The sequence below is a fragment of the Mauremys mutica genome, chromosome 12, assembly GCF_020497125.1.
Source record: "Mauremys mutica isolate MM-2020 ecotype Southern chromosome 12, ASM2049712v1, whole genome shotgun sequence".
Taxonomy (NCBI): Eukaryota; Metazoa; Chordata; order Testudines; family Geoemydidae; genus Mauremys; species Mauremys mutica.
This window is the reverse complement of record NC_059083.1, coordinates 46393497-46415741: the sequence shown is the minus strand read 5'-3', so window position 1 is coordinate 46415741 and position 22245 is coordinate 46393497. Positions and strand designations below refer to the sequence as shown.

Below are 22245 nucleotides of genomic sequence, written 5' to 3'. Positions count from 1 at the left end.
ATCCCCCCTGCCTGCCTCATTCACAGGGGTTATCTCATTTGATTGTTCACAGTCAGTTACAGATTGATCACAGCAAACAGGAGCTGTGTTTGTTTTTTAGATAAGCAGCTCCCGGAGCCCCGAGTTCACAACAAAACAAAGAGAGGCTGCATAACAAAACAAAGAGAGTAATTTAGTTAAAAGCATTCTGGGATATCTCCTAATACCCTGGAGGCCAATAACAGCGCTGGTGTGTGCCCACACCTGACGAGCAGCACTGCATCACCAGCGCTGCACTCGTTACACCTCAAGCAGACCAGGTGTACGGCCAGCGCTGCAGCCAGGGAGTTGCAGTGCTGGATGTGCCTTGCAGGTGTGGACAGTTACTAAGTTGCAGCGCTGGAAAGCCTCCACCAGCGCTGCAACTCTCAAGGGTAGCCAAGCCCACAGTCTATTTGTCTGCAGGTTGTTGTGATTGTTTTGTCTATCTGTCTATGGACCTTTCCAGTGGAGGACAGGAGAGGCTTAAGCTCCCTAAAAGTAGGCAGGGGGCAATGGTGCCCAAACCATGGCCCTGGCCCCTGTGCTGCCCCTCCCACCCAAGGCCCCCACCCCCACTCTGTCCTCCCCCAAGGCCCCGCCCCCACCCCTTCTCCCAGAATAAGGAAGATAATACATGTGCTTTGTGTGACTACAGGGCTTGTGTCAGCTGAGGGCTTTTCATTCATGGATAATTAGGGCAAAGAAGCTAACTGTGAGGTTCTGCAGGGACAGATCTAGAACCCAAGTCGGTAGAACGGCCGACGCAGTCACACCACTAGCTGGCAGCCATGGTAGGGCTCTCTGGGTTGTCACAGACGCCACTATGAGATAAACACCTCAGGAAGCACCACCTCCAAAGGCCAGACTGACAGCTTCCCTCAAGGCCCCTGAACATAGGCACCAACTCCATGGGTGCTCTGGGGCTGGAGCACTCATGGAAAAAAAATAGGGTGCTCAGCACCCACTGGCAGCAGTGCCAATCAGCTCCTCTCCCTCCCCCAGCACCTCCTTTCCGCTAGTGATCAGCTGTTCACTGGTATGCCGGATGCCCTCACGGGAATGGGGGAGGAGTGGAGGGAGGAAGAGGCAGGGCAGGTCGGGGCTTGGGGAAAGGGGTGGAGTGGGGGAAGGGCCTGGGGCCGAGTGGGGGTCGAGCACCCCCTGGGAACTCAGAAAATCGGCGCCTCTGCCCCTGAACCTTGTTTAAGTCCAGGAAGCGTTTCGAGAAGTGTCCGCGCACTGAGCTGAGCTCCCCAGCCAGATGTAGTGACGGACGTGCCTCCATCACTGGACATTTAGATCCCGAAGGAACCACATGAAGACACTTGACTATTGCCCAGTAAACGCGTGGGCATTTCTAAAAAGAGGTGAGAAAGTTCTTTTCGTTGCCATTCCCTTTCACTGGAGTGACCCACCCTCATGGCAATGGGCATGTCAGTAAAAAGCAACCACCGCACCCGTTAGACAGTTCTGAGGGTTCCTTGGCTTATTTCTCTCTGGTAGAACCTCAGAATTCCAAACCCCTCGGGAACGGAGGTTGTTCATCACTCTGAAATGTTCGTAACGCCGAACAAAACTTTATGGTGGTTCTTTCAGAAGTTTACAACTGAACATTGACTTGACACAGCTTTGAAACTTTACTAAGCAGAAGAAAAATGCTGCTTTCTCTTTATTTTTTTTTAGTAGTTTACATTTAACACAGCACTGTACTGTATTTTTTTTTTGTTAGCTCTGCTGCTGCTTGGCTGCGTACTGCCGGTTCCAAATGTGGTGTGTGGTTGACCCATCACTTTGTAATTCTGGTGTTCGTAACTCTGAGGTGCTACCGTATTGTGTACTAAACAGGAAAGACCAGGAAGCCCATTGGAGCAATCAAGACACTTTAATACAATCATCTGGTGGATCATAAAGACATAGAATCCACTTGCTAAAACACTAACACTATAAAAGTCCATAAAATTTTCTCCATCTCTTTCCAGGTCCATCCTTCAGGACCCATCTTGTTGTCGCTCACCCATCCTTACCACACAGCCTTGAAAAATGTGGAGTACATCATTGAAGTCAACGGGCTTTAACTCGGAAACCTAAAGAGGGCGATTTCATTCGTCAACATTGTTAACCCTTTGACTGCCAATCACTTTAAGCAGAAACATCCACAGACCCAAATGTCCTTAAAGGCCCTATTAGTACTAACCAGCAGCCAAAGCCTTCAGATTCTCCTTCTCCCAACAATGTCAATAAACACATGAACGGGAGCCTGGAAACTGACCGTGTGGGAGCAGAGTAAAATAAACCCAATTCAGTGCCAAAAAAAATACCCCATTTCACTTCAAGTCAAATACTCCATAGGAAACAATTAGCTGGAGTTCCCATGAAATTTTGCCCAGGGGCTACAGAATCCAGAGAACTTGCTATAGAATTTCTAACTTGCTCACCCTTCTGACATCTACAATCTTCCCCAAGAACGGAGGATGAAGACACACAGGCTAGGCCATGCGGTTTGCTTCTCTAGCCCGACCCCTTCACTCTCTTTCTCATTTTGACACCTCAGAAATACACGTCAGTTTCCAGGATCATAGAGATGGGCTTATCAGAGGCCAGAGGAGCCCGGTTCATGGTCCACACTGGGATAGACTAGCCCATAGCTCAGGGACACAGCGTGAGCTGTGATTCCCAGACCCAGAAGAAAGGGAAGATTCGCTCCCCATTGAAAGAGGCAGGATGGAAAGTGAAGATCGGGTCTTCATTATCAACATCAAAAAAAGCCACCTGCCCCCTTTCGTAGTCCAGAGAAACTCGGATCCTCCCAGGCCTTCTACTCAGAGGAAGCAGGGTGTCAGGGTAAGCCCGGTACTGTCCCCCACAGAGCCCTACAGCCCAGATCCCCTGGGCAGGGTCCAGACTGATCCATCCCTTTCTCCACACAGATTCTCGGGCGATCCCGACAGTCCAGAATCCCTGCTGCCCCAGGTGTACTTCCCAGTCGTTCCTTCCCGAGGTAAATCCCTCCCGGCCCAGCACGCAGCAGTACGTATCAAATCTCTCGGGATTGTTGGGCAGATCCTGAGGCGTATCCTCCCACCACACGCTTTTCCGATCCTCGGTCAGAACGAGGTGGGGATTCGCTGTGTCCGGATCCAGAGTCACATTCGCTGGGGAGAGAGAATCAGAGCGTTAGGGGCACAGCTCGGCCCTGTGGGAGGCTGGGACCATTTCTCACACTCCCCAGCAGCCCCATCCTGGCTGGGACACTCCCAGCAGTAGAGAGAGACAAGAGAATCATGCTGCCTGCTGAAGAGACGTCCTGTACCCAGCCAGAAGGCAGCCGAAGAGAGAACGCAAACCACAGTGTACATGGAATGACCCTGGAGGGTTGGAATCAGTGGCCCCAAATGAGAGCAGAGGCCTCTTGTTTGTATCAAAGAGCCCAGGTGGTCACCCCAGCCCACAGGGAATGGAAAAGGCACCAACTCAAGACTCTTCTCCCCAGCCCAGGGGCAGGGTGGAATTTGGAGACACAAGAAATTGAAACAACTTCCAAATTTTCCAATTTTTAGCAAAGCTGTTTTGCCATTTTTCAGTGGCGATGGGAGCTGGCCAGTCTCCATATGGTCCGGCAGCCCCCTTCTCACTCCCATGTGATAACAGCAGTTACTAATACTGGGGTGCTAAAGGCCTTCCCCCTTTCCTGTAAACCTCCTCCTTCATTGCCAAGAAGCTACTTTGTCCGATCTCAGAAACTTCTTCTGCAAGCAAAGCCTGAGCCACAACTCTCATGGTCTTCTCAGTAGGGAAATATCCCTGACACAAGTCACTTTTCCAGCTGTTTTCCAGACACTCACCCCATTCCACCTCCAATTCAGATGGCAGAGAATCTAGAGAGAGAAGAGAGGCATGTCATGGTGTTATCTTTAGGATAAGATTTCTGCAGTTCACCAGTCTAACAGGGTTTTAATGATGGGAAACAAATGGAGGGGATGGGACAGAGCTATCCAGACAGAGAGAAATTAAGGTGGACAGAGCGTGAATTCATCCCCCTACAGAAGGGCCAGGCCAAGATCTATGCACCTCTTGAATCTCCATAATACAATTCAAGTGAGAGACAATGGACCATTGGCTCTCAGCAGAGAGGTGAGTTTCACCTCCTGTGCATTCCTAGGCAGTTTGAAATAAAATAGAATCAAGGATATGATTTGATTCCTTTGTGTTAGGTAGAACTAGGGTGACCAGATGTCCCGATTTTATAGGGACAGTCCCGATTTTTGGGTCTTTTTCCTATTACCCCCCACCCCCTGTCCCGATTTTTCATATTTGCTGTCTGATCACCCTAGGTAGAACTGATGTCATCCCCAGTATATCGCACTCCTCAGTAATTGATAGATAAACAAATCCATCTATGAGAACACAATGATAGACACCTCTCCAAACCTTATCCCTAATTCAGGGATGATGAAATATTTCTTTACTGTTATTTAGCTGGGCTTTCCCTTAGCAGCCAATTGCATAGTGCCTAAATCCTCCCCGTCACAGACACACATCTGGATTTCCACCCCCTTGGTACCTTTGAATTTCCTCAGTGTCTCCTTCAGAACAATATTTTTTTGAGAGAAATTGCTGAGTTTCTTTTCCACGTCTGGAAAAATGTCCAGTGACTGCTGGAAGTCCCCCACCTTGCACCTGGAGGGAGACAGGCTTTTTTATTGGTTGGTCTTCATTTTATCAGCTTGTAACGTGACTTTCACGCCAGTAAATTCTGCTGTACTAAGCAGCCAGGGTTAGGGTTAGGGTTAGGGATAGGTGCATAACTCCAGTTGAAATCAATGCTATCTGGGGATGGCAACTGCCCAGAGCCCATGGCAAGAGAATGGGCCTGTACTGGATTAGTGGTTTGACTGAAGCCTAGGCACATGGTTCTGGGTGTTGAGACAGGCCCTTGCAGATAGGAGCCTGCCTGCTAGGAAGGAGGTTGGAAGCAGACCCCAGCTGGACTGATGATTCTTTTGTCTGGCGTTTCTGTTGGATTTTGACCAGAGGACTCTGTTACCCTGGAAGAGGTTGAACAAGTGTCTTGGCTGGAGAGCTAAGCCACCTCTACAGGGGAAGCTGGCTGAAGATCATGTGGAGAAACTGAGGCATCACCACTCTGCACCAGGGGGAGGGGGGGCATGCTGGGACGCTACCTCTGTCACAAGCTTGGACAACTAATTTCTCTGTGGCCCCCTTCCTCCAAAAGGAAATAGAAAGGCATTTAGTCATCTCAGTCTTTTGGATATCATTGCCACCAAATGTGTCCAGCAAGAACTGGACTAAGAACCCCAACCCAACTCCCCAAAGACTCATCGGGTGAGGAAGATTTCTGATCATGTCTGATCTGGCCAGGGTCCTCACCCATGACACAGAGGTGAAACAACCCAAAGCCCACTGCCAGACGTGTCAGTCCCTCAGGTATCCAAGTTACTCAATAGACACATTCAGATGACAGACGAGTCCTTTCCCTAGGATGGCTAATTCTATAGTCTAGTAGAAATGGAATCTACCCTGGGGGTTTGTTCAGCAGTGGGAGATTGCTATACCAAAGGTGACTCTGCCCCACAGGCTGAGCTCGGGAGACAGAGCTTTATTTATTCAGGGTATGGCTTATACTGCAATCCTGGGATGTGATTGCAATGCCAGTTAACGTACCTAAGGTAGCTTTCATTGAGCGAGCTCAGGTACCGGACTGTAAAGCCATGGCAGAACATGCTTCAGCATAGGTGAGTAATGACCCAAGGTTCTGGGTGGGTTTATACTGCCTGTGCGAAAGCACATGCCGATGAAGGTTGGTTGCTCTCAGTACGTGAGCTGTAGGCCAGCTAGGAGCGAAAACCATACCTCGTGACTGCAGTATGGCCCCTTAGGCCTGGTCTACACTGGGGGAGGAGGGGGGATCGATCTAAGATACGCAACTTCAGCTACGAGAATAGCGTAGCTGAAGTTGACGTATCTTAGATCGACTTAGATTTACTGACTTCGTGTCCTCACGGCGCGGGATCGACGGCTGCCTCTCCCCCGTCGACTCCGCTTCCACCTCTCACCCTGGTGGAGTTCCGGAGTCGACCGGGAGATGAGACGCAATACATCGATCCCCGATAGATCGATCACTACCCGCCGATGTGGCGGGTAGTGTAGACGTACCCTTAGTTTATATAATCAAATTGACTCGTGCTTCCTTCGGGAATCAGAATCAGCCAGTCATCCCCAGCTGGAGAGGAGAAGCTGAACTGTTACCCTCTCCCATGTGCTTTGCTGTTGAGTTTTGGGGCGAGCTTCCCACACAGTCAAGTGGGAGGGAGAAGGAGCCACGTACCTGTTCAAGGTGCTTCTGATGTCCTACAGGGGAGAGAGAGATACAGAGAGCTCAGATCCACAGTAATAACAACCAGAAAGAACAAGGAAGGGTCTTTGCACCTCTCCATGCATTTTATCCTCATGACCCTCCGCTCTATTTGGTGAGCACCAGTGCTGTGTTAATTTCGCACCTTCCTGCCACTGCCCCTTTTAAGCACAAATCAGTTATTATGAAATAAGGAATGGATCAATCAGTTCTGGAGTGGAGCAGACCCCCAGGGGTTGGGATCTGGCCACATGAGGATCTGAACGCCGCAGCGCTGCTGGTGTGCCCGGCTGACACAACCAATAGACCTTTATTGGCTAACACAGAGTGACTACCCTTGTGCTTAATGGCCTGGGGCAGACTTAGATCCGGGTTCAGTTGCTGGCCCGGCTCCTTCCTCAGTGGCCTTGGCAAACTTTACTTCATCTTTCCGCGCCTCGTGTGTGAAATGAGGATACCAGCCCCTAAACTCACACTGCACCTACATTTTCACTGTACAAGTCCCCCAAGCTTCTGGCAGGCAGCGTCCGGTGTCCGGGGACCTACGTCACGTCCAAGCCTCTGTGAGATCAATGAACCAGGGGAGAAGAGCAGCTCCTATTCCTAGCTTTCCCATAGGGCCGATTGGGTAAGCACAAGAGCCAGGGAGGGGGCCGGAGGAAGGGGAAGAGGCCTCACTGTACTGGAGGGTGATTCTCATTCTGTCTCTGGTCTAATTAATATGTAAATAAAGCACAATAGCTTCAACCAGCAAGACCCACTGCAGTCCATCCCCTAGGGCAGACACTCACCTAACAGGTGGCAGACGCCCTGCTCATCAGAGCGGGATGGGAACCAGGGTCACCCACAGCCTAAACAAGTACACTAACTGCTAGGCTACAGGCTTCTGAGGGCAGAGCCTGCTTCATCCCCTCACCCAGCCATTTTGTCTGGCATTAAGCAGGTGCCTAAACCAGTGATTCTCAAACTGTGGGTCACAACCCCATTTTAATGGGGTCTCCAGGGCTGGCACTACTTGCTGGGGCCTGGGGCCAAAGCCGAAGCCTGAGCCCCACCGCCCGAGGCCAAAGCCCAAGAGCTTCAGCCCTCGGTGGTAAGGCTCAGGCTTCAGCTTCAGCCCTGGGTGGTGGGGCTCAGGTTACAGCCCCCACCCCCCACCCCAGGACAGCAGGGGTCGGGCTTTGGTCCCGCCTCCTGGGATCATGTAGTAATTTTTGTTGTCAGCAGGGGGTTGCAGAGCAATGAAGTTTGAGAACCCCTGGCCTAAGCCCTTCTCGCAAGAAATGCCTAAGTGAGGAGAGTGGGACCCGTTTGTGGCTCCCAAGCAGAGCTAGGAGCCTCCCTGCATCCCAGGTTTAGGCTTCTAACTCCGGGCTTAGCACACATCCCTCTCATCAGCATCTCCCATTGGCTGGCTGAGGCAGCTCCCCGCCGAGTGTGCATTGCACAGGGAGCCTCCGCGGCTAACCCAGCTTTGTGGGCGCCAGTGATTTTCAAGGGGCCAAAAAGCCAGGTGTTGCAATGCTGAGTGACAATCCCTTTGGAGTCCAGGGAGATTACTGGGGAACCCAGGAAGCTGAATAGCCACCTCCTCAGCCGCCCCAGAACCTGCATGGGGCATAATAAAGCAAAAACTTTGCCGCCAAACCCTGCAACCGCGGCAGCACCAGGGGAGGCAGACCCTCCTCTGGCCTATTATCCCTGCTGCCCATCTCGCCCAGGATCTCAGCACCATGACAAAATGCAAAGTAAAAAAATCAACATATTTGAATGAAATACAACAAATCCCAATGAAAAGTGATTGGAAAACAAAGATAATATACATCAAAAGTGACAGACACTGAGTTTCCTAGGCTCCAGTTCTTGCCTAGAACGGAAGTCTCACCTGCAGGAATTCACTCACTGGCTGCTGATACTTCTTCTCTAACTCACTGATCAGCTCACTGAGACGGGAAATCTCCTCCGAGAGTTTAGCGACACTCCCATTCTGCCAGTTCACAATCTCCTTTTCCACCTCTCCCAGCCGGGCCAGCAGGATCCGCTCTTGTTCCTCCAGTAGATGGCGCAGCTGCTCAAATTCAGACACAATCTTGCACCTCTGGATTTTCGTCTGTTCCTGTAATGAACGGATTAAAACGAAGGGAAAGGAAAGGCAGGTCACGAACATAGAGACTCAGGGGACATATAACTGGGCCCTGAATGTACAGGACGGTGACTTTAATTGTCCTTAAAAACCTACAAGGTCAAGGATTCTACACCCACCCCAGTTAACCTCTCCCAGCACTTAACGCTCTTCAGAGTTAGGAAGCTCGTGAGTCAGTGGCCAGTTGCTATCGCTGATGTCTCTTCCCTTCCTCCCAGGGTCACACACAATTTATCCTCATCATGTTTGGCTGAGAAACCTTCTATGGTTGCTCATACTTTTGAGGCAATATCTGTCTCCTGCTTCCTTGTATTTAGTCCGCTGGAGTAGAAAGTGTCTCGCTCTGTCCCGTTGCCTGCTCAGCCCATCCTCTCTGGGTTTAGACCAGAGGTTCTCAAACTCTTTTTTTCTGGGACCCCCTTTGAAAATACTTCAGGCTGTGACAACCCAGCCCCCACATTCCATGCCATGCTTACTTCTGCACTGCTGCCTTCAGAGCTGGGCGCCTGGCCAGCAGACGCCGCCCTCGCAACTCCCCCACAATAGTCTTGCAACCCCCTTTTGGGTTGGGCTTCCCAGTTTGAGAAACGCCGCTTTCAACTGTGCTTTGCACCTCCCACTTTCCACCCCTAGTTTGTGGCCACCGATTTTGCATTTGGAGCAAGTCTGCTTTATTGTGGCACAGGGCCATTCCGGTGAAGTAACTGCCAGGGTGATAGCTCCGTGCAAGCCATCGGGAGCAGCCTAGCTTGTGGCTGTTTGAGTTCTTCTTCCCAGTGACCCCTGTGTGTTTTGCTTTAGGTGCTGATCTAGCAACGTGAGAATCTTTTGATTTTTATTGTTCACTCTACTGGTCAAAGAGTGAGACTGACCCAGTGAGAGAGAGACCCACGTCCCTGTCCCTGCTGGGTAATAACAACAGGCACCTACCAGATATTCCTGGCTCCTCCTCTCTCCAGTCACTTTAAACCCGAGGAGCTTTCTTCTCTCTTCTTTCAGAGTCTGCAATTGCATCTGGATTTGTTCCTTTGGGGGAAATGGTCTGGATGAGATTTCACTGGGGAAGGGGGGCTATTTTCTTCTGTGACTGATTTTCTTTGAACAATACATAACAAAAGGGGGAAAGGGGAAGTAGATAGTAATCAATCTTAAGTAATGAAGTGTGGAAAATTGATAAGGGAGGCCAGAGACGTTAGGGGGGAAGAAATCACAACTGGCATAGCTAAGGACAACAAGGAGGAGTTTTTTTAAGCATATCAGAAAAAACAAACCCCCCAACAATGGTATAGGCACATCACTACATCATGATCATGATAAACCTGCTAAGAACAATGCAGAAAAGGCAGAAGTCCATTAATATTTCTGGTCTGAGCTTGGGAAGAAGCAGGATGATCCATTCCACATGTGAGGATGATGAAGTATTTCCCAGCCCATTTGCAACCAAGGCGAATGTTAGAAAACATCTAGGAGGGATAAACATTTTTAAATCAGCGTTCCCAGATAACTAACTCCAAAGGAACTGGCTGAGGAGATCTCCGGCTAGCTGGTGTTCATTATTAATAACTCTTGGAACGGTAGGGAAATTCCAGAAGACTGGAAGCGTTCTAATGTCATGCCAGTAATCAAAAAGGGCAATCGGATGATCTGGGTAATCTCAGGCTGGTTAGCCTATCAATTCCAGGCACAATGCTGGAAAAACTGATATGGGATTCAATGTGAACACAATTAATGCCAGTCAACATGGTTTTACGGAAAACAGGTCGTCAAACCTGATTCAATTTTTTTAAATGAGATTTACAAGTTTAATTGTTGACTGTACAGATGTACTATACTTACACTTCTGGAAGGCATTTGACTTTTAATCAGAATGTGGGGTGATAACGCAATCAGCACTATGCAGTGTCAACAGAGCCCATGTTACATGGATTAAGGACTGCCTGACCTGCCTCAAAAAATAGTTTTCAATAGGGAACCCTCAATGAATTGGGGCGTTCTGCAGGGATCGGTGCAAGGCCTAAAACTATTCAATATTTTTATCAATGACCAGGAAGTGAATATAAAATCAGTGCTGACAACATGTGCAGATGATGTGCAGATTGGTGGAGTGGTAGATAATGATGAAGATAGGGCAGTAATATAGAGTGATCTGGATCATTTGATAAGTTAAGTGTATTTTACAATCAAATTCCAAGTTATATGTCTAAGAGCAAGGAATGCAGGCCAGACCTACGGAAGGGGAGACTGTATCCTGGAAAGCAGTGACCCTGTAATGCAGAGGCCCCCAAACTGTGGGGCATGCCCTCCTAGGGGGGTGTGGAGGAATGTCCGGTGGGGGGGGGGCGCAATGGGATCTGGGCCAACCCCCACAGAGGGCAGGGAGGGACCACCACCAAGCCCCTCTCCACCCCCAGCTCTGCTCCAGTCCTGCCCTTAGCTGCGTCCCTGGCCCATCCCAGCCTCGGTGCAGCTCCAGGGCTGAGGCTGGGGGATGAGGCCAGGAGCAGAGCCACACCTGGCTGCGGGCCCGGCTGCTGGACCCCACCTCAGCTCAGCTGCGGATCCGCTCCCGCACCTGCCCCCAGCCTTGGCCCAGCCCCGACCCACCCCCAGCTGTGGCCCCAGCCTCAACCCCCTTACCCCTGTCTGCCCTCGCTCCCCTGCCTAGAGCCGCAGCTCTGCTCTGGGTCCTGGCTCGGGGAGGAGCCAGGGGGACACAGACAAGGGTAAGGGGGGGCATGACCCTCAAAGGTTTGGGGACCACTGCTTTAAAGGATTTAGAGGTCAGTGTGGACAAACAGCTCGACATGTGTTCCCACTGTGATGCAGAGGCTGATATGATCCCTCGATATATTAACAGTGGAGTCGTGACTAGTTTGTATTTTTTTTTTACCTGTGTATATGTTCATGGTGAGTCTGATCCTGGAATACCACCTCCCCTTCCAGGGTCCACATTTTTAAAAGAACGATGAAAAATCAGAGAGGGTGCAGGAAAGAGGCACAAAAACGACCGAAGGGCTGGAAATAACGACTTAGGGCTATGTCTGCACTTGAACCGCTACAGTGGCTGCTGTAGCACTTCAGTGTAGACACTCACTAGAGCCATGGGAGAGGTTCTCTGGCCGTTGTAGTTAATTCACCGCCCCAAGAGGCGGTAGCTAGGTTGAGCAAAGAAGTGGGGTAGCACTGTCTACACTAGGGCTAGGGGGATTTTTCACATCCCTGAGAGACGTAGCTATGTCAGTGTAAGTTTTCAGTGTAGACCAGCCATTTCAGCGAGAGATTTACGGATTTCAGTCTGATTATTTTATCATGACTATTGAAAGGTGACTTGATTAGTGCATAAATACCTTCAAAGGGGGGGAAAATGCCAGGTACTAAAGGACTCTTTAATCTAGTAGATTGGGTGATAATGCAACAAGAACAAATGGCTGGAAATTAAAGACAGATCATTTCAAATGACAAATAAGGCACAAAATGTTAACAGTGAGGGTGGGTAGCCAGGGAAGTGGCAGAGTTTCTCCAACTCCTGAAGTTTTCTGTTCAAAACTGCATGCCTCTCTGGAAGTTGTGCTTTAGCTAAACGCAGGTCACTCGGTTCAATCCAGGAGTAATTGGGCAAAGTTCTTTGGCCTGTTTTATATGGGAAGGCAGACAAAATGATCATACTGGTCCCTTCTGGCCATACGAGAATGGCCAGACTGGGTCAGACCAAAGGTCCATCTAGCCCAGTATCCTGTCTACTGACAGTGGCCAATGCCACGTGCCCCAGAGGGAATGAACAGAACAGGTGATCATCAAGTGATCCATCCCCTGTCACCCATTCCCAGCTTCTGGCAAACAGAGGCTAGGGACACCATCCCTGCCTATCCTGGCTAATAGCCATTGATGGACCTGTCTTCCATGATCATATCTAGTTCTTTTTTGAACCCTGTTATAGTCTTGGCCTTCACAATATCCTCTATTAATCTAACAGCAGCGTGGTCACCTTCCCTCTACAGATTTGTGCACGTGAGAGATTATCTGACTCCCGCTCTGTGTCCTTTGAAATAGAGAAAAGAACAAGGTTTTAAGAAAAAGCTGGTACAAAAATGGCTCTAAACCGTAGTTTCTTACCTTGTAATCCTGGATAGCTTCCTCTATGGGAGCCACAGTGTGAGCGCGATGAGCCCGTGACTCTCTGCAGATCAGACAGATGGGGGTTTGATCCTCCTCACAGAACAGTTTCAGACCCTCCTGGTGGGTCTCACACACCCTCTCCTTTCCTGCCCCTTGGGCAGCCTGGCAACTCAGCTGTTTGGCTATTTCGGCCACATTTGCTAACTCCCGGCTGGGCCTGAATTTCCTCTTCAGGGCTATGCCTCTGCACTGAGGGCAGGAGAGTTTGGCCTCCGATTTCTTCGAGCACTGCCTGATGCAGTCGCGGCAGAAGTTGTGCCCACAATCGATAGACACCGGGTCAGTAAAATAATCCAGGCAGATGGAACAAGAAACTTCTTTTTGCAAAGACTCCACAGGATCCGGGGCTGCCATGGCTGCCTGCCAGGGGGAGAATGAAAAGGTTAGTTTCACTTTACAATCTCTTCAGCCTTGGTCAGCAACTGGGCGGTTCCCTTGCTGAAGCTCCTTCATTTTCTGAGCTGTGAGGAGTTGCAGTCCCTGGGGAGGGGAAATCCCCCCCCACTCTGGGCAGGACACAGTATGAAATTGCCGTGTGACAAGCCACGTCAATAGGACTGAGGCTGGTCTACACACAACACCACGAAGCTTGGTCAAATTCTGTTCTGGCAGCTGAGGGCGCATCTACACTGTGCCACTGCAGCGTGTAGTAGGAGGATGTTATGTTTGTATTTTGTATAATTTAGAATAACAAATAAAATAATGTGAATAATGTAGCATGTATTAAATGTATTAATGTATCCAGGGCTTTGGAGCTGTGCTCCGGCTCCGCTCCAGCTCCAGGCAAAAACCTGCAGCTCCATTGCTCCGGAGCTGCTCCGCGCTCCAGCTCTGGGCTCCTCTCCAAAGCCCTGAATGTATGATATGATCCATATTCTGCCAGCCACTCTTCCTGAAAGCAGAAAGGAAGGGTCTAGTGGACCATTGGAAAAGATGCATCAGCCAGAATCTTGTGCCTGAAGCAGGGCCTTGGAGCCTCAGCCGGGCCATGGTAAGAACTGTGCAGGAAGCTGTGGGGAGCCACAGGGGAGCCCCAATGTCCACACTGATATTTTAAAGCCCTGCAAACCCGCGTCAGCGAAGCCAGGCCAGCCGCAGCCAGGCCACAGTGTGGTGCAAACACACCTGTACTCCCAGCCCCTCTGCTGGAGCCTGCTCGCTCCTAGCAGCCTCTGATCTCCCGGACCATCCTGCCCCATGCCTCCTGCTGCGCCCTGTATGGAAACCAGGAGATTCCTGCCTCCGTGCTGATTAAATGGCTCACAGTCAGCCAGGTTTGCCGGAAGCTGGGAATGAGCAACAGGGGATGGCTCACATGACGTGATGATCACCTGTTCTGTTCATTCCCTCTGAGGCACCTGGCATCGGCCACTGTCTAGGGTTGCCAACTTTCTACTAGCACAAAACTGAACACCCTTGCCCCACCCCTGCCCTGCCCCTCCTCCAAGACCCTACCCATGCCTCGCCCCTTCTCTGGGGCCTCGCACCCCCCTCACTCCATCCCCCACCCCCAGTCACTAGCTCTCCCCACCTTCACTCACTTGCTCATTTTCACCGGGCTGGCTCTGGGGGCTGGAGTGCAGGGTCCGGCTGGGGGTGTGGGCTCCAGGGTGGGGACAGAAATGAGGGGTTCAGGGTGCACGAGGGGGCTCTGGGCTGGGGCAGGGGGTTGGGAGGCGGGGGATAAGGGCTCTGGCTGGGAGTGCCAGGCTCTGATGTGGGGCTGGGGATGAGGGATTTGGGGGGCAGGAAGGGGCTCTGGCTCGAAGTGTGGGAGGGCGGTGCTTGGGGCAGGGGGCAACGTGCGGAGCCCCCTGGCTGCCCCTATGCGTAGGAGCCGGAGTGAGGACATTCCAGCTGCTTCCCAGGAGCCACACGTCATGGAGGCTAGCCGGGAGCCTTGCCAGCCCTGCTGTGTGACGCCGCCAGCTGGACAGTAAACATCCTGGTCAGCACCACTGACTGGAGCTGCCAGGATCCATTTTCGATCGGGTGTTCCAATCAAAAACCAGACACGTGGTCACCCTACCACTGTCAGAAGGACACGGGGCTTAATGGACTTTGTCTGAACCACTATGGCTGTTCTCATGTGGTGATTTGGGAGTCAAATAAACGATAGCTCATCTCAATTGATTAGACTCTGCCTGTTGGTATGCATACTTCCACCTTTTCATGTTCTCTGTATGTATAAATATCCCCTGACTGTGTGTTCCATTCTATGCATCCGAAGAAGTGAGCTGCAGCTCACGAAAGCTCATGCTAAAATAAATTTGTTAGTCTTTAAGGTGCCACAAGTACTCCTGTTCTTTTTGTGAATTCAATGTATTTATTTTTTTCAAAGAGGGACTTTAAAGTCACTTTAAAGTCTGTTTTCCCCTAAGGGAACAAAAATCTCTCTGTCTGACTTTATTTCCAGTGTAAATGTCCTATTAACCTGAGTTTAACACTGTCCCCAGCACACACAGGATCACATTTCTCACCAGATCTCCCAGGGGCTGGGACAAGTCACAGACGCGGCTCAGCCAATGAGACAAATCCAGGAAGGGAAACACCCAATTCCACCCTGTGTTCCTCTGCCAGACTGCTGAAAATTCAAACTAACTTTGTTACCCCTTTCCGGCCGGGATCCATTGCCTGCAGAGAGCCCTGCACTGCAGAAAGGCTCCGGGAGGAAGCTTCTTGTCCCATCTGCCTGGAGTGTTTCCAAGAGCCGGTGACTATCCACTGCGGGCACAACGTCTGCCGGGCCTGCATCAGCCAGTGCTGGGGGGAATTAAATACAAACTTTTCCTGCCCCCCGTGTGGAGAAACTGCCCAGCAGAGAAACCTGCAGCCCAGCAGGGAACTGGCGAGAGTTATCGAACTAGCCAGAGGGTTGAGTTTCCAGGCGGCCAAAGGCTCAGGACGAGTGAGTGTGTGAGACACACCAGGAGGCCCTGAATCTCTTCTGTGAAGTGGACCAAACCCCCATCTGTGTGGTGTGCGATAGAGCCAAGGCTCTGAGCCAGGATCTCACAGAGGAGTCTGCCCAGGAGGACAAGGTAGGAAATATTTGCCCACCAACAATATTTGTACCGGTGGCTTTTTTCCAAACCTAGATTTCAGAGGCCAAAGCTCAGCAGTTCAGACAGACTTCATGGAGTCTGGCACCTTACTTGTGAATTTCCAGATGTTTGGATGTTGGGGTTCCTTTCACTGGACTCCATATTTTCTGCCACATTATTGGTTGTTATTTGTTAATTACAATGATCTTATCAGGATCATTAGGTTAAGTTACTGATCTTGGCCCTCAACTTTAGGAATAATTGATGATGAATTTTTGGAGCAAACCTGCCTCCCTCTGTTTTACTAGCAGTCAGCAATGTGGGAGCAGAGTTATAGGAAAGAGATCTCTACCAAGCACGCTGAGAGGCCAGGGCTACACTAGGGTTTGTACATTGGAGGCCTGGACCCGGCTTGCAATCCTAAAATGAACTAGGTCTCCTCTGTGACCTGCGGTTCTTCCCCAGTTCCTGCACCATCCATAGTCTGGCGTGTGAGTTGCCATGCGGGTGCTCTCCCGGCCTGCTGCTGGGTTAAATAAACTGGAAAGCTAAATCCATGCAGCAGCGCTATTGTTGGCAGGGGGGGGGGGAATCACTGATCCTCATGCTCCAAAAGAAAAAAAATTAACACCCTCTCCTGCACCACCATCCCCCCGCACCTCCCATGTCCCTGTGCCCAGGAACAATTCCAGACCCGACTGCAGGCTCTGAAGGAAGAGAGAGAAAAGCTCCTGGGATTGAAACTGACCAGAGAAAGGAGAAGCCCAGAGTACCTGGTAGGTGCCCAGTGTTGTTACCGAGCAAGGCCGTGGGGATGAATGTCAGTGTGGGAGGTTTGTGCGTCTCTCTGGGGCCGTGTGCTGCTGGTTGGGGATCCTGCGTGTCTGTCTCTGTTCCCCTCTGTGGGCTGGAGTGGGACTGAGGCTCCTTGCCTGGCTCTGGGGCTGGGGCAGATTCCTCAGCCCCAGCCCTGGGGCAGGGCAGACGCTGATCAAATCCAGCAGCAGGTGGCCAGTCCTGCATTTCCAGTGGCACCATGGAGCCGGGCCCAAGCTCAGAAGGTGCCCCGGCCTGCTCTGCTTGCACTGCGCCCCGAGACCCTGCCAGCCTGCTGGCTCCCACCCCACCCATCACTTGCTCTTCTCAGCCGGCTCAGGGCTCCTCTCCACCCCATGGCCCTGCCCGCCAGCTCCTCTGAGCCCCCTGGCCTGACCGCAGTGCACCTCCGGCTCCGGGCAGTCTGCTACCCACCACCTGTGGGGCCCCACCTGTCTCCCTGGAGCTGAGCCGCCTGGGACTGGTGCAGAAGCCTGGCCAGTCTCGGACAGTTGTGGGGGGATGACCGTGTGTGGGGCTTGGCTGGGCCCCTCCAGGCTAGTGGGTCCTGAGGGAGCCCGGCCGGAGAAGCCTAAGCGATTCCCGGCCCTGGGACCAGCCCTGGCTGTGCTGCCAGCTCAGCCTGGCAGACACAGTCGCCTCCCAGCTGGGCCGGTGAGTGCGCTGGGAGGCAGGGCATGGGGGAGTGGGTCTGTGGGGAATCTGGGGGGGGGTCTGAAGATCTGTGTTTGTTGAGGCACTAGGGAGTGGGGGTTCTGTGTGGGGTGCTGGGTGGCTGTGGGAAGGGAGGGCGCTGGGCAGGGTGCTGTGCATTTGTGATGGGGACCTTGGGGGGGGTGCTGGGCAAAGCAGATCCAGGGGGGCTCTTGGCATAGGGAGTTGGCGGGGATATTTGGAGGGAGGTGCTATGGGCACGGCATGGGCCCACCCCCGAGGGAAAGGGGCACGCTGGAAGCACAGGGCCTTGCGGGTCAGTGTGCCTCTGGCACCTGCCAGTTTGTAAATAGGGCCCTTGCACTGGGCTGGGCGGAGCAGGGGCCGCCCCTGCCATGTCATGCCCCGTTGCCCCTGGCTAGCCCCTCACGCTGGGGACTGACCTCCCTGTGCCATGCTCCATTGCCTCCAGGGGGGGCCACAAATATGTTTGGAGCCAGGCCCACACAAGGTGAATCCAGCCCTGAGGTGGCCAGAGCGATGAGGAAGTGGGATCATGGCCAAGGCTGCATTATGGTCAGTCTCTGACTATCAGAGAGGCTCCCTGAGCCCTTCCCAGCCCCATCACACACTCCTCAGGCAGCCTGCTGGGCTCGGCTTCAGGCTTGAGCTTCCTGCCTGTGGCCTGGCCTACACTACAGAGTTAGGTCGACGTAAGGCAGCTTATGTCGCCCTAACTGTGTACACGTCTACACAACCAGGTCCCTCCTGCCAACGTAACTCGCCCGCTACGTCGACTTTATTACCCTGCCTCCGCGAGACGCATAGCGCTTAATGAAGTCGATGCAGGGATTGCTTACGGCGGCTTAAGTGGCCTCTGGGAGTTGTCCCACAATGCTCCGTGGTGACCGCGCCGGTCAGCGTTCTTAACTCCGCCGCCCTGCAGCCGGGTACACAGGTACCCCTCCCCTGTTAAAGGAATTTCCCATGTCTTGTTTGTTTAGCGTGGAGAGCTCGCCCACCCAGCTGAGCATGCGGGGTCCACGCGCCAAACGCTCTCCTGCCTGGAGTAGGCAGGAGATGTTGGATCTCCTTGGCCTGTGGGGAGAGGAGGCTGTGCAGGCACAGCTCCAGTCCAGCCGTAGAAATGCAGAGGTCTATGAGAAGATCTCTCAGGGCATGGTGGAGAAGGGCTACCAGAGGGACCTGCTGCAGTGTCGCGTGAAAGCAAAGGAGCTGCGGCTCGCGTACCAGAAGGCAAGGGAGGCGAACGGTCACTCTGGTGCAGCACTGCAGACGTGCCCGTTTTACAAAGAGCTGCATGCTATCCTCTGCAATGACCCCACCCCCAAGAAGGAGTCTTCGGAGGAGTCAGAGTCCCAGGGCAGTGGTGAGTTGGAGCTGCTGGATGAGGAAGAGGAGGAGACGAATGGGAGACAGGCGAGCGGGGGATCCGTTGTCCCAGGGAGACAGGAGCTGTTTGTAACCCCGGAGCAGTCCAGCCAGTTGCAGCACTGCAGCATGGCTGACCGTGATGCTGGGGAGGGTACCTCTGGTGAGTACGCACTTAGCATTAATATTGTGGGGACACATGTTCTTCTTTGCTATTTTTTATTGAAATAATCGGTGGAGGTAGAATGGCTCTCTGCTTCTCAGTGCCCGGACCAGCTAGGCAGAAGGTGCCCTGCGAAAGAGATTGTTTATGTACACGGGGATGTCCCAGGAATCCTCCACAGAGATCTTCAGGAAACTTTCCTGGAGGTAGTCTGCAATCCGTTGAAGGTTTCTGGGGAGGGCTGCCTTATTTCTTCCACCACGGTAGGACACTTTCCTGCGCCACTCCAGTATTGATTCGGCAGGCGTCATCTCAGTACACAGGATAGCAGCATACGGACCCGGTCCGTACCTGAACGCATGCAGCAACTGTCCCCTTTCCGCCTCTGTTACCCTCAGGAGGGTGGTATCAGCTAGGGTCACCTGTGGGAGATAGTGCTAGTAGTCATTTCAATTGCTCAAACCGCAAACACTAGTGCCGGTTTCCCTTCTCTCCCTCCTCTTCCCCCCACCCCCTGCTGCCTTGTGATAGCTTGCCCCTACCCCCATCACCGGACAGGGGCGCCAGAACCCGGGGGCACAATGGGGAAGGGGTGCCAGAATCGGGGCGGGAGGGGGCATGGCCACCCGCTGTTGAACATGGCTGTAATTTGGGTGGCAGGGGTCTGTGTTCCCCCACCCCCACTTCTGCAGAAGCCCCAACGTCCCTGTCCCTGGGCCGTACTCCTCATGGCTAAGACAGCAAACTGGTCCAATGAACACCTTGCAGAAATGCAAATGTTCTGCTGTACATTTGCGGGGATTCAAGGGGGTGATTTTTATGCAGGAAGTCTGCCCTGGACCCTGGCTCTGCGCTGACAATGGTTCCTTTGTGCTTTTACAGCCAGGAGCGCGGCCTGGGGCTCTCCCTCCACGCCATCGGCGGGGCTCTTCCAGATAAGACGAAGGCCAAAGAGAACACGTGATGACGTGCCGCATGAGACAATGAACGCCTCTGGGAGGGCGCACACCGAGCCAAGGACCGCCGTCTCGGAAACAATGGCCGTTATGAGCAGGGCGCAAGCCAAGGAGACTGAGCGTTGCATGCAGCAGGAGGTGCTGGGGATTCTGAAGGAACAAACAGACATTTTGAGGCGTCTGCTTGACCTTCAGGAGCGATACTTTAAGTCTCAACTCCCTCTGCGGCCCCTCCAGAACAACACTCTAACATCGCCCTACTTCCCCTCCCCTCCTCGCACACATTCCACTTGGCGGAGGGACCCGATGCAGTATCCCTTCTGCTCAGTCCCCGGGGAGGGTGCGTGGAATCCCAGCCGCCCGTTCACTGACGTGTGACAGGCCAGGCTCCTGCGCTTTTAAATAGAAGGTGAATGTGCATTCCCCCTCCCAGTTGTATATTCCCCTGGGGTTTCCAGGTTTTACCTCCGTGGCACGTATTTCTGTTTCTGTGTGAAATAAAAGTCCATTTCTTGAAAACGAAACCATCTTTATGACTTTGAAGTGAAGGGGGGAGGGAAACTGAGGCACTCAAGGCGGGTGAATGAGGTCACACAGAGCCGGACCTGTAGATAGAACCCGGGAGTCCTGGCTCCTATCCCCTTCTTGCTCTAAGCATTGGCCCACACTCCCCACACCCACAACAGCCACTGGAGTGGCCCCTGTGAGGTATGTATTGTAGGGTCTCAGCCCATTCCCCGGGCATCGTTTCCCCCGTCACTGGCAGTGCCTTTGGAGGGGTCAGGGGCTGAGTGGAGTGTGGGGTGGTCTCCCCAGCTGTAGCAAGGGAGGGGGCTCTAGTGGTTGCAGCAGGTGGGGGCTAGGAGTCATTTTCAGAGCAAAGTAAGAGGTGTATTTCCAAGGTTACATTACTACACATGCAGCCGTCAAAGCAAGGTTCAGACTATTGGCAGGCACAATGCAGAAAAGCAACACCCATTACCGTGAGTCATTAATCAAATGGATTTTCAAAGCCACCTGGAGCTGCATTGCTCCCCACTGAGCTCCTGATAGCCCTGGTAGCTGGCTGCTCAAAATTAGCAGACAGTTGATCCGCCGCCATGCCCCCACCCCTATGGAAACGTCTCTCCCTTTGCTCCACAGAAATGATGGAGCATACAGCAGGCAGTGATAACAGAAGTTAAGATTCTGTCACGTTTCTTTTTAGTAAAAGTCACGGGCAATAAACAGAAATACACGGACACCTGTGACCTGTCCCCAGGGCCGGTGCAAGGATGTTTCGCGCCCTAGGCGAAACTTTCACCTTGCCCCCCCATGCCCCTGCCCTGAGGCGTCCTCCCCGCCCACAGCAGCTCCCCACCCTCCACCCTGAGGCACCCCCCCACACCCCAGCTCACCCCTGCTCCGCGCACAAGCACCCCGAGCATGCCGTGGCTGCTTCACTTCTCCCGCCTCCCAGGCTTGCGGCGCCTAAGCTGATTGGCGCCGCAAGCCTGGGAGGCGGGAGAAGTGAAGCAGCCATGGCGTGCTCGGGGAGGAGGCGGGGCAGGGATGAGCTGGGGCGGGGAGTTCCCCTGTGTACCGCTCTCCCCCCTCCCGAACTTGCTGCGGGTGGCCCTCCCCGTGCTCCCCTGCCCCAGCTCCCTCCGCCTAAATGCTGGCGGCGACCGGGGCGGCCGAAGATCCGGCCGCCGCGGTCACTGCCAAATAAAATGGTGCCCCCCAAATCCCAGTGCCCGGTCGCCTAAATGGTTGCACCAGCCCTGCCTGTCCCTGACTTTTACTAAAAGTAACTAACATTTTATACCTTGGGGGAGTGTACTGTAACCTCCATATTCCTCATTTTCATATAACTGAGATCTTACCTTACAAGACATGCTTTATATGTATCAGGAGAAAGGTTATGATCTGCTGAAAGTCATTTCTCTATCCATATATGTGTATCATTAATGCAGATGAAGTTATGAGAATTGTGTTGTATGGTGGTCACTGAAACATGCGGTAAGTTGGGAAATCAGCCAGATATTAGCTCCCCAGAGGCAACAGCAAGGAAAGTGACGGAACACCCAGGCGGGGTTTCAAACAACCCATCAACAACCATTGCCCAGCGAGGGAGCTACAATTCAATGACTCACCTGCATGAGGCCACACCAGGGGAATTGCTCAACTTTGCCTGGAGACTCAGCAATGCCCCCAGACATGCCTGGACTTGTGTTCCCAGCACATGGGACTGAGGGTATAAAACGGGTCGGCAACCTTTCAGAAGTGCTGTGCCGAGTCTTCATTTATTCACTTTCATTTAAAGTTTTGTGTGCCGGTAATATATTTTAACGTTTTTAGAAGGTTTCTATAAGTCTATATATTATATAAACTAAACTATTGTAGTATGTAAAGTAAACAAGGTTTTCAAAATGTTTAAGAAGCTTCATTTAAAATTAAATTAAATTAAATTGCTGATCTTACGTTGCGGGTGGCCCTCCCCGTGC

At 52.4% G+C, this 22245-nt stretch overlaps 2 protein-coding genes across 4 annotated transcripts; one reads left to right on the top strand and one right to left on the bottom strand.

Moving 5' to 3' along the window:
* Positions 1 to 1884: 1884 nt before the first annotated feature.
* Positions 1885 to 15447, bottom strand: LOC123345897 (zinc finger protein RFP-like). Of its 3 annotated transcripts, none has more exons than XM_044982956.1 (8): positions 15324 to 15447; positions 12651 to 13073; positions 9468 to 9563; positions 8280 to 8510; positions 6368 to 6390; positions 4583 to 4698; positions 3864 to 3896; positions 1885 to 3173 (listed from the first exon to the last, which is right to left on the bottom strand). In XM_044982956.1, exons 1-8 carry the CDS (start codon positions 15399 to 15401, stop codon positions 2668 to 2670), a joined length of 1506 nt encoding a protein of 501 aa, XP_044838891.1. In that variant the 5' UTR covers positions 15402 to 15447; the 3' UTR covers positions 1885 to 2667. The 3 variants fall into 3 exon arrangements, with proteins under 3 accessions (XP_044838891.1, XP_044838892.1, XP_044838893.1); XM_044982957.1 differs by having other exon boundaries at positions 15316 to 15441; XM_044982958.1 differs by lacking the exon at positions 15324 to 15447 and adding an exon at positions 15194 to 15323.
* Positions 15222 to 20232, top strand: LOC123345900. The gene is made up of 4 exons (XM_044982960.1): positions 15222 to 15754; positions 16438 to 16533; positions 18253 to 18803; positions 19686 to 20232. The coding sequence occupies exons 3-4, from the start codon at positions 18281 to 18283 to the stop codon at positions 20135 to 20137; spliced, it is 975 nt and encodes a 324-aa protein (XP_044838895.1). The 5' UTR covers positions 15222 to 15754; positions 16438 to 16533; positions 18253 to 18280; the 3' UTR covers positions 20138 to 20232.
* The last annotated feature ends 2013 nt before the right edge of the window (positions 20233 to 22245 follow it).

Coding starts and splice junctions, on each gene's coding strand:
- LOC123345897 (XM_044982956.1), bottom strand. CDS start 15,401: ATGGGACAAGAAGCTTCCTCCCGGAGCCTTTCTGCAGTGCAGGGCTCT. Junction 9,564..12,650: donor AAGCTATCCAGGATTACAAG/GTAAGAAACTAC, acceptor TTTCCCCCAAAG/GAACAAATCCAGATGCAATT. Junction 3,897..4,582: donor GACACTGAGGAAATTCAAAG/GTACCAAGGGGG, acceptor TTCTCTCTCTAG/ATTCTCTGCCATCTGAATTG.
- LOC123345900 (XM_044982960.1), top strand. CDS start 18,281: ATGCGGGGTCCACGCGCCAAACGCTCTCCTGCCTGGAGTAGGCAGGAG. Junction 18,804..19,685: donor TGCTGGGGAGGGTACCTCTG/GTGAGTACGCAC, acceptor GTGCTTTTACAG/CCAGGAGCGCGGCCTGGGGC.